The sequence below is a fragment of the Mizuhopecten yessoensis genome, unplaced genomic scaffold, assembly GCF_002113885.1.
Source record: "Mizuhopecten yessoensis strain PY_sf001 unplaced genomic scaffold, ASM211388v2 scaffold11155, whole genome shotgun sequence".
NCBI classification, from domain to species: Eukaryota; Metazoa; Mollusca; class Bivalvia; order Pectinida; family Pectinidae; genus Mizuhopecten; species Mizuhopecten yessoensis.
Window position 1 is genome coordinate 762,666 of NW_018408907.1, and position 12,391 is coordinate 775,056.

Sequence of the window (12,391 nt, forward strand, 5' to 3'; positions counted from 1 at the left end):
TTGGTATGTTCATTTTGACAAGGTAAAACAAATTCAGGAATACTTTTTTGACGTAACTTTGGAAAACTTTGAAATCATTAATCAAGTACAGAACATCACCATTTCATCTTAATATGATTATAAGTATATTCTCCCTCAGTCAACAGCCCTGCATAAATCACCTTCCTTAGAATACAAAATGCTAGATCCGCTAAACGATTTTAACAGGAATATTGATCGTCTACGGAAATTATTTGCAACAATTTAAGAAGATACTGCGGACAGCAAACAGGGCAACTGTTCTTGCAAGATACAAGCAGGCAGTAATCTGATATGTGTTTATAACAGCACAAAGACCTCATCCTCAGACTGACCTGTGAAGTACGGTATTCTCTGTACCCTCCCCTGAGACACTTCCAGGTTCCAGGTGGTTAACGTTGGTCATTGAAGTGTGACCGTTGGTCAATGAAGTGTGGCCATTCGGGAGCTTCTTTAGGAAAGCCGTGTTCATGTTTTCGTCTTTTTCATCTACAACGTAAATAAATACATGTCCATGACGAAATAACCACATCTCAATTTAAAGTAATTCAGATCAGCAATAGTTATTGTAAACAAGTGTATCCTTATGCGTTCATTGGTGAACGGTAAGTAATATTAGCAATACATTAGCATCGATTACTTCCTTACCTAATTAACTCAAATACCAGTTATAATGCTTGTCAATCAGTGGACTTACCTATAACTATAATATGAGCAATTCCTTTCCTCTGCATGTTGCGGAATTTCTTCGCTAAATTAATTGCCTAAACAGAAAAAGACAGTGACTTTTATAAATAAGGGAATAATTGAAAATGGCTGGGGGAGTTATACACATATTTTTATTTTACTTTTTGAAGCATATCATCTCGTGACTCGTTGATTTGTATGCAATTATTGATTGAAGTAGATGTTTTAGCGAACCAGACAATCAATATAATGAATATTAATAAAATCAGTCCGAAAACTAAGCAGAGAGAAAGACAGTAGTACAGTGCGGCCAAATGTATATTTATCCATACAAAGACAAATCATCAAGGCATTATGCAAATGTGAATGAATGCACGTTAAGAGAATACTGTGGGATAGCAGGCATGTACGTACCCTTATCCTGGTGCTGTACGGGCAGTGCGATCCCACCCAAACGTACATTCGGGGATGTCCATCAAGTATACAGGCCGATGAAGTATCAAGGGCGTCCAGGGAGGGTTCAACCTAGTAGTCACGATACAGAGCAAGATCACAACGATGATGCATATTGTGATTAACGTAAAGAAAGTTTGAAAAAATCTATCGCTCCTGAGAAATGTACAAATTGTAGTTAGAGAAATTGCAAACCGAGGATAACAGTTTGATGTTTAGCACGGGGCTTTATCTTGATAATGTAATAGACACTAAGCTATACATGTGATCGGTATTTAATGAATAGAATTGAACACCTACCTTTGTAGGGTATGATAAATGTTAAAGAATAACTATAGAGGAACAACTTACACAAACAGCTCGGATGTACTTCCGGCCCATCACTTTGTACATGCTTTTGATATATGCTGCCGCTCGGCTGACCGTCGTCTTTGGTTTACTCTCAATGTATCTACATAGAATACAAATAGAACATCGTTTAATAGTGATAGTTCCCGAGGAAAGAATAATAACCATTTCGTTTTGTAGCCCTTTCTTTTGGTAGAGAGAAATGTCAATGCAGTGAGTTGAAGTACACTGTTATTACAAAGAATATACTGTTACACATTGTAAATAGTCTCGGAGTGAGTGCATTTTCATTGGAGAATATAATTGTTTGAATGACAAATCTAAAGTTAAACTTACATCACGCCTTCTGGGAAAAGTCGCAGGAAACGTGTTGATTCAAGACTTTGAGTCTGAAATGTTAAGATTATACATCAAATATGAACCGAATTGCAAAACAATTACAACTAAACGTATTCTTGGCTATCTGTTTATGATCATCACCGTATCAAATACGATACCGTACTCTCAATTTACAATGTAAATTTATTCTCTGTTTATGATCATCACCGTATCAAATAAGATACAGTACTCTCAATTTACAATGTAAATTTATTATCTGTTTATGATCATCATCGTATCAAATAAGATACAGTGCTCTCAATTTACAATGTAAATTTATTCTCTGTTTATGATCATCGTACCAAATAAGATACAGTACTCTCAATGTACACTGTAAATTTATTATCTGTTTATGATCATCACCGTACCAAATCAGATACAGTACTCTCAATTTACAATGTAAATTTATTCTCTGTTTATGATCATCACCGTACCAAATCAGATACAGTACTCTCAATTTACAATGTAAATTTATTATCTGTTTATGATCATCATCGTATCAAATAAGATACAGTACTCTCAATTTACAATGTAAATTTATTATCTGTTTATGATCATCACCGTATCAAATAAGATACAGTACTCTCATGTACAATGTAAATTTATTATCTGTTTATGATCATCATCGTATCAAATAAGATACAGTGCTCTCAATTTACAATGTAAATTTATTCTCTGTTTATGATCATCACCGTATCAAATAAGATACAGTACTCTCAATTTACAATGTAAATTTATTCTCTGTTAAGATCATCACCGTACCAAATAAGACACAGTACTCTCAACTTGCAATGTAAATTTATTATCTGTTTATGATCATCACCGTACCAAATAAGATACAGTACTCTCATGTACAATGCAAATTTATTCTCTGTTTATGATCATCACCGTATCAAATAAGATGCAGTACTCTCATGTACAATGTAAATTTATTCTCTGTTTATGATCATCGTACCAAATAAGATACAGTACTCTCAATGTACACTGTAAATTTATTATCTGTTTATGATCATCACCGTACCAAATCAGATACAGTACTCTCAATTTACAATGTAAATTTATTATCTGTTTATGATCATCACCGTACCAAATAAGACACAGTACTCTCAACTTGCAATGTAAATTTATTATCTGTTTATGATCATCACCGTACCAAATAAGACACAGTACTCTCAATTTACACTGTAAATTTATTCTCTGTTTATGATCATCACCGTATCAAATAAGATACAGTACTCTCATGTACAATGTAAATTTATTATCTGTTTATGATCATCATCGTATCAAATAAGATACAGTGCTCTCAATTTACAATGTAAATTTATTCTCTGTTTATGATCATCACCGTATCAAATAAGATACAGTACTCTCATGTACAATGTAAATTTATTATCTGTTTATGATCATCATCGTACCAAATAAGATACAGTACTCTCAATGTACACTGTAAATTTATTATCTGTTTATGATCATCATCGTATCAAATCAGATACAGTACTCTCAATTTACAATGTAAATTTGTTATCTGTTTATGATCATCGCCGTATCAAATAAGATACAGTGCTCTCAATTTACAATATAAATTTATTATCTGTTTATGGTCATCACCGTACCAAATAAGATACAGTGCTCTCAATTTACAATTTAAATTTATTCTCTGTTTATGATCATCACCGTACCAAATAAGACACAGTACTCTCAATTTACAATGTAAATTTGTTATCTGTTTATGATCATCACCGTATCAAATAAGATACAGTACTCTCAATTTACATTATAAATTTATTATCTGTTTATGGTCATCACCGTACCAAATAAGATACAGTACTCTCAATTTACACTGTAAATTTATTATCTGTTTATGATCATCACCGTATCAAATAAGATACAGTACTCTCAATTTACAATGTAAATTTATTCTCTGTTTATGATCATCACCGTACCAAATAAGATACAGTTCTCTCAATGTACAATGTAAATTTATTATCTGTTAAGAGTTAACAACTATGTTTCGAGGTTATTATTTTTACGGACCTACCTCTTTCGAAAATAATGTGGCATAGTTAAGGATTCTGTCGAGTTCATGGGCCTTCTGTTCTATCAATTTTGCCTCCGACTACAACAAATTATGACATTTAAACATTGTAAGTATGAAATAACTGAGTTTGTCTTGTAAAGTAGATCGTTTTCCTATTATTCATTACATAAAGAGTAAAAATATTGATTTGGTGACACGGAAAAAATGTCTATACTTATTTATGTCTTTTCTTTTCAATATTGATAAACAAAATCATTGAAACAAGGAATTTGACTTGCGCGCATAATCACAGTTTGAACCGGAGAACCTTTTCGTGAATACGAGCAAGTGTGTACATTTTGCCTCCTGTGTTTTTACTGAAGAACAAAGGTAGCACAATGCTGTCGTACCAATGTACATGTAGGCATCATAATTTGATCATGCTTAATTATTTGTCATTAATTATAGATTCATTGATTGACAATGAAATGTAATGTATCAGGTAAGAATATAGAGGTGTTCCGAATACCCACCTCTGGACACGCCAGTCCACACCAGTAGTGTAAGGATGTCACTTCCTCGGCATCAACCTATAACAGACCATTCTTACTGTACCCACGGCATCGTGTTCAACGGTCAATGCCACTCTAAATGCATTCAAATAGATACTGCAAAACTGGGAATGTTCGCCTGTTGTAAAGTTAGCGTTGTTTATATGTTCAATAGGTAAGTAAATTACAAATAAATATACAGTAGTTATCGCAGCACAACAATTCCCTAAATACACAACACACTATAACAACGCAACTGGAAATGCATTCGCTTTGCAGGCATTGCATTGAACCTCGTGTCCATTTAAACTGCAAACGTAGCGATATAAAGGACTTTAATAAAATAATCTTTTAAATTTCATCTTTCCAAAACTTTGGTATTATGTTATATTTGTTATGATATGGAATGGAATTTATTATCACATGAACTTCATCGACTACTTGAGAGTGTATTGGTTAGAAGGTCCCCTTACCTTTAGCACGACATACGCTGCTCCTTCATGGAAAAATCCATGCTCTTGTTCATCTATTTTAACCACTTTTAGTTTATTCTGTAAAACAAAATATAACATAAGTTAAGAAAATAAAAAAATAAATGAAATTAAAATCCGCTTCTTGTGAAGGGAAAATACTTTTCCTGAAATATCCCCATGCATGACCGTAAAAAAAGAGATTTTATCTGTCTCTAGTTCCCCTCTTCCACTCCTCTGATGAGTATATATGCTAGCTATTGCTTCCTTTCTGAGGTGTCGCTCTTGACATCTGTTGCGGTATAATCTGAGAGTTGAGACGGTTTATATCAAGGAAAAGTCCGAAACAATACTCCACGTCCTCTAGAGCTTGGGTACAAAATAATAAGTTTCAGGCTTGTGTATTATATTATACATTAATGGAAGAGCTCTTTAGACAATTGTTAAAAAGGTACATATTTGAATATCACTTTAGTTACCAGCCGAATTCTACATATGATATGCAGAGATACATTACAAAAAAATGCGTATGTAAGTTTTATTTAATTATTTGGCAAGTGATCGTTTATGCCTACTGTTGCGAAGATCTGATCAAAATCATGAACAGATATACAAAGCTGGTTGCAAAATAAAAATCCGGAAATAAAAAAAGGTACAACTTATATAAACATTGTTGATATACCGAGAAATAGCCTATATATACAAGCCAACATGTGCAATACAACTACAGCCCTGCTGATTTAGCAGATATATCTAATTGTGTATTTCTCGTTCTGTCATTACAACTCGAGTTCTCATATAAAGAACACACTTTAGCGCTCTGGGATCTATTTTCGGGCTTATTATCAAGTGTTGAAATCGGGTGACGAATTAAAGTATAATACTCGAACAGAAAATGCAGAGGATCCCACCAGAGGGTTATGAAATAGTTCCCAGGGGTTTAAACATTATCTCATGTTTAATGTCGCAATCGTGGTTGTGATTGTCGCTAATCTCCCCAAGCATCCTAATTAAACACTGAAATCTTGTCATCTGTGTCGTTGTGAGGTTTAAATGTACAGTTGTGAAGATCCCGAAGCCTACAAAGCGTGGCAGTGACCCGGATAATTTCCGCCTGTAGATCACGTTACACTTGCCGCCATATAGAACTATTGGAGCGTGGGATTGTTCGCAATCAGGCCTTAATAACCCAATGCATTGTAAGGAGTTTCACGATTATCTCACCAGGCGATATATTAATAATCATAAATTCAATTATTTTACACGATAAGAAATTATACGTTTTAGATCGCAGCTAGGAGACGATATGGTTTTAGTACGGCATAGTTACGTTCGAACACGGTTATATAGACAGAGAAAACATTTCAGGAGTCAGTGAATCAAATGATTTACATTCTTATTGCTTGCTTTATAAACCGTTCCATGTGTTAGTGCATTTAATGATTTATGGCCAGAAATTTAATTTCCCCGTGGAGCGTGTATGATGCAATAGAAGAGACGCCATGTTTCCGGTATGATTACGAGCTTCAAGCAAACAATCAATGCAAACCAATTGTAAGTAGCAATAAATACGATACCAGACATCATAAACCAATCAAATATCGTCTGTACAGGTACAACCGTGTGTTTAAAAATCTATAAAAATGTAACTAACATGATAAATTCATATCCGGTATTGCTAATAATTTTTGTCCGCACTGAAGTCTAAATCTAAAATATTACATAATAGACGGTGATAACATTGACGTCAACCGAATGTAGTTATGTTATAGTATCATATAATGATGAAGGCTTCATGAAACCCTTCAGAGCAAGGAATATTCCAGAAATAAAATGCATTATAGTAGCATTACCTCTATCCGCCAAACACTGAGTCCTATCACATCCTTAGTGACCTCAATGAACGCATTGTCGATAGGACGGAAGCTGGCGCTGGTTTCCCGCCCCGATTTTGTTGCTGACGTCATAGTGTGACTCTTTGATTGGATGGTTTTCCCGGTTGACGGGCGACTCCTGGCGTAGGCACTGTATACCCTTTCGCTAATGAGGGTGGGGCTCTTGGGATACAGCCGAATGGGAGAGGAGCGGCCCGTGGTCCGGCTGTAAGGCCTGTCCGTATGGGCCGGACTCCCGGGAAGGATGGGTGCGCGGACTGTCGTTCGACTTGCAGGACGGTCGCACGCTTTCTTTTTCCCGCTCCTTGGCCGGGTTGCTGCAAACATAGAATAGATAAACTTTATCTAAAAGGGGAAAAAACATGCAAGACAACCCTCAGGTACTTATCATTTGGTTAAGGAACTATCTTACGTAAATGTGCATCAAGTCATATGTATCCTTCAAAGGCAACTGACTAGATTTAAATAGGAATGGTAAGGACAGAACATAAACTGATAAATAGAGGATGTAAATGAGGTTAATATCCACCTTTAAACATGCTTGGTTCTGACTCCATGAACAAGTCCTTAGTCTCCATGTTGTGACAATGTTTGGTTGGTATACGACCTACTATATCTCTATACCGGTGCTCTTGACAATATGGACAATATTTCCGTCGCAGTTGAAGCAAAATAAGACCCAAACCATGTCAGTGGGCTCTGCTTGAGCCAAGTTCTAGTGCATACATTGGTGACCTTGACCTCTTGGTAATGGTTGCTGACACGTGAAAGCCGTATCTCCGAGGGGGATATATGAACCCTTGTTACTAGTATATATATATTTGTCATATAATCTATATATTGATAATTAACGGAGCAAGTCCTATCCTATATCAATATATGTACAAGTAGACATATGAATTCAATTACATATTTTAATTTCTAAAATCGTTGCACCAACAAACTATTTTTTTGACACTATCTTGCGTCATTAGGGCGATGGTGTTACCGAAATATCCCTATACCTATTTTAGTCATTACGTATTGTAAAATTGTAAATCAACACACTTCTGAGAAGTTTTTGCTTGTACACATATTATGAGACAGATGATATATTCAAAGATATCGGATTGTGTACTTGTTTATGAGAGAAAACAAGTGCTGACCTGTTACGGCCCATCTTGCATACTAAATATATTGATTCCATTTATTGTTCATTAATATATAACAGATGCCATTAACGATAATATAGTTGAATGTATTCACCTGTTTACAATACAATAAACCAAAACGTGTAAAATATGATAATTCCAGATGTAAAGCTATTAGGTGATTTTGTTATTAGACATTTAACCTCGTCAATAACGCTGGCTTCAGGGCCCATCAGCAAATTGTTTATAAAAAATATAAGTTTATAAAGAAACACAAGCTTGATGATTCGTAAAGTATTTTCACATTCCCTTTTTTTCCAACAAAGATGTGCAGATTATGATTAATGTTGTGTATCTTATCCCAAATATAATTTTTAATCCAAAGACAGGCGTACATTTTTTGTTTATTAATTTTAATAATACTGTACACTTTACATAATTCATATGTACCAGGCTTCGGTATCACAAACGTACTTGAGGCCGCCTCAAGCTGAGATTTGAGTCCGAACTCAAGAACTCAAGCTCAGCGTCCGTGTTTCGTTATCACAAAATAAAAACTCAGCTCAGCGCCTCACGCTGAGGTCAAAAAGCTAAGACTGTGCACAAGAGCAGACTTAAGTTCGAAATCAAGCTCTAGAACGAAGCTGTTTGCAATAAAATGACAGGCTTGGCGAATAATTATAATGACAAGAAAATCAGTGATTTTACAATATTGATTTGTCTCAATCATCCATACTATTGGAGACACACAATCTTTACTAGACAATGTGTAGGTAAACCATATTATTCAATTTATTAGCCTTGTGTTGAAAATACAGTCGTTTGAATAAGCCGTGAAACGAGATGACTGGTGTCCGAATACGGCCGTACACGTGAAAAACTGAGTATGTGATCTTTTTAAATGATGTATTTTCATGTTGTTTTACTTTTTGTAAAACGATATATCGTGGCTTGCCAGTTTTTGTCCAAGTCGGACAGACTTTGCGCTATGCTCCGCCGAGATGATGTTACAGGCTCTATTAGACAATCTTTCGGTAAAATGAGATATTTGAATGTGTCGACATGCAATTCTGGGTATAATCAGTAATTTGTTCCCATAATTTACAGATAACAGTATAGATTTCATTCTGAAAAATAACAAAAACGATGCAAATACCTCAGTTGTAATGTAGTTTCTCAAGATCGTCGTCTGCTCGTTAGAAGTAATACTAAATGCATTGCGGGACTTGATTAAATACACCAGACAGCGACTTATCGTTAATGTGAACTGTATCTTAATTATTAGTCACATTTAAGGTTTTAAACCAAGTAGTTCTAAAATATGCTATTTTATGCCAAGGTATATACGTTACCAGTTGAACAAATAAACTCAAAACATACATATGTAAAAATAATTTCCCTTGTTAATCATGACTTCAATTGATAACAGTGAGACAAAGGATTGACTTGATTGGAGTATTATACCACAGGGACCTGATAATTTGTTACTGCTATATTTGGACCTAATTCAAGGTGTTCAAAGTAAATAGTTTAGGTCCAAATATAGTTGTTACCAATTCTCAGGTCCCTGTGTATTTTACCACATGACATTCACATTCACAATTTCACATTTATAAGGAATCACTTCCCACAATCTATGTCAATTACAACAGTGATTTAAGTGACAATCAATGACAACGTAACAGAACCAGAAGAAATGAACATCGTATTCAACAAATGTGGAAATGTAAGTCTATTATTTGTAAAGTTTGATGAAATAAGGAAATCGAGGACAACGGATATTTTTGGCTTCACATTAAAAAGTGTGTGCGATACACTTTAACATCAAAATACATGTATAACATATAATCGCATGTACATTGTGCAATCCAAGGACTATTGGCACTTGGTTATAGCTACATTTAAAAGGCAACGACACATGAAGTAACAACATTAAAGTTAGTGTTCACTATGAATAACTATATATATATATATGTATACATCTCCCAGTCTCGATTGGCAGACCTGTAATTTATGGGTGTTCACATTTTACCAAAACAAATGTCTTTATAATCACTTAATTTAGTGAAAGTGTAAGTCTGGACCTAAGTTTATAGAAAGAGAATCATAACACTTGACCATTTAGTGTCGCACCTGCCGTATGTTCTTGGGTTTACCTTTAGCACAGACACAATATTAATGTAATCGCGGGCACACGAGTACGTCATTATACCAAGTATCGCGTTCAAATTAAACGCAATGTTCGCGACGTCACCCTCTCCTTTAGATCTTCGTTTCTAACGGGATTTTTTTTATCACACAGGATTAAAATTGATCTTTATTTTCATCATAAGATCTTTCTTACACATTGACCATTCCTCACCTCTAAAATTGGCAGTCCTAGGAATCGATCTGTGTTATTTTGAGTGAAGTAGAAACATATTGTTTAAAACAGTATGATTGTAATTTCAAAAAACTGTCACGAAGATTGTACCTCTTCTTCGTTTAATAATAATAAATCCTTTCGACGTAAACATGGGCTTTGACAGACAATATGTGCGGCATCGCGCGAAAACCTGCACAGCCTTGACACGAGAAGTGTGCTCTTACTTGTGTGAAGAGTTAAGCGGAAGTTTACGTCAGCAAGCTCAGCTGAGCTTGAGCTTAAGTTTTACCGTTTGGCGGTAAATCTCAGCTGAGTTCAAACTTAAAATTTGAGCTTGAGATTAGAGAAAATGTTTGTGATACCGAAGCCTGGACAAGTATTGAACCTAATGGAACTTGATGTACAACTGGATCAAGCATTATTAGCTTAACGGGTACAAAAATTGTCATCGTATATACAAATAAATGTTGTTTTTAAGAATATTGAAATTCATAACTGAAAATGTGTGTGTCAGGATACATAAAAGTATATAAAAGGCAACAAACTCTTAAATACATATTTATATGCTATTTTTTAGAAAGAAATTCGTGGCAAGAAAAGATTAAGATAACCATACTTTCGTGTGTCATATCGATTGCGATGTACCGCCAGGATTGATAAAATCAGGTGTTTTTATAGACGTTTCCTAAGTTACAGTAAATAATAAATGACATTCCCTGTCTATTCCAATATAGTATGTTAGGACTATATACACGTTCTGAAAGTTTCTGACAGGAAAAATCATTACTAGCAGCATGTTACCATATAAGGAGGAATGCAACACACACGCATACATGCAACTTCACCTATACTATTTGACATAATATAAAATTTATTTATTTCATTTCACAACAATTATGAAACAAGATTATACTAATCACTATTGATGACCCGGATGTTAGCGCGCAGAGAGTCTCACTGTGGGCGGAAACCGGAGTTCCCGGAGAAAACCTATCGGCCAGGTGACCCCGTACCTTTTATACCTTTTCACGTTCGATCGGGGAATCAAACCCCGCCCACCTTGGTGAAAGGCAAGTGCGCTATCCACTTCGACACCCGACAACCCAATACAATTCAATAATAGAAACAGTACGCGAAAAAAGGAATCGCATTGCATCATACAGGTGTTAGAAGTGCTAAGGGACAAAACGGTGTAAATCCAAACTGGCCTCAACTACAAATGGTTGCATTACGATAACACAATGAAACTAGTCACTTAAAGACACACATGTACGTAGGAAACAATAAAAATCACCTGCAAGTATCATACATATTATATGATCGATAATTGTGAGAATAGGATAAACAATGGAAACACGAAAACAGCATAAAGTCTCATCCTTGACAAGTGTCCACGACATTTTTGTATATCAGATTACAGGTGAATATTAACCTGTATTGATTATCTATCACTTGCATTAATTTACTCAGAATTAACATTACTGAGACGGTACAAACACAGGTATTAGATATAATTCCGTAAATAAATGATGACGGAACCTGTTTTCGAGCATCGGGTTCCTTCTCTATCCCTAGCCAAGGATATATATATAGCAATCGTCGTTGGTTACCATTTATTTGTTATTACACGAACCTTTTATCAGTATCTAGAATAGGTACAGACAATACAATGTAGATAAGGCGGCAGAGTTAAAACTGACATTCCATCCCAAACAAATTTGAATTTCAGGACGGCTCTTCGAGGGGATCTTGGTCTGGAAGTGGACCAACTGTACAGGGGTATCACAGAATTCTCTGTAATGCTAATCTAACCTGTATTTATACTCCTACCAATGAAACACCAAATAATCAGCGTATCATTATACCGTTATTATCTATCACCTCAGCCTACCTGCATTGTATAAAGTGTACCTCTCCTACTGAGATATAATTGGCCTGTTGTCTCCGAAAAATCCCCTAGTTCTCTGATACCCAATTATCTCTCATCCTGTTTCTCTGCTTAATGTACTTAATATATTTCTTATACCTTTCTTTCAGGTCCAGAATCTGTTCAGACTGTCCATATCTCCAAATTAGTAT

At 35.1% G+C, this 12,391-nt stretch overlaps 1 protein-coding gene across 3 annotated transcripts in view; it reads right to left on the reverse strand.

Moving 5' to 3' along the window:
- LOC110467046 (advillin-like) overlaps nt 1–12,391 on the reverse strand; it is a 51,601-nt gene that overhangs the window by 8,537 nt on the left and 30,673 nt on the right. For all 3 annotated transcript variants that reach the window (XM_021523913.1, XM_021523912.1, XM_021523911.1), the window contains exons 2-10: nt 6,776–7,134; nt 4,926–5,003; nt 4,435–4,491; nt 3,923–4,000; nt 1,843–1,895; nt 1,510–1,609; nt 1,120–1,230; nt 716–782; nt 354–507 (exon numbers count right to left, since the gene is read on the reverse strand). In XM_021523913.1, coding sequence (XP_021379588.1) covers nt 354–507; nt 716–782; nt 1,120–1,230; nt 1,510–1,609; nt 1,843–1,895; nt 3,923–4,000; nt 4,435–4,491; nt 4,926–5,003; nt 6,776–7,134 — 1,057 coding nt within the window. The remainder of the gene's footprint in view (nt 1–353; nt 508–715; nt 783–1,119; nt 1,231–1,509; nt 1,610–1,842; nt 1,896–3,922; nt 4,001–4,434; nt 4,492–4,925; nt 5,004–6,775; nt 7,135–12,391) is intronic.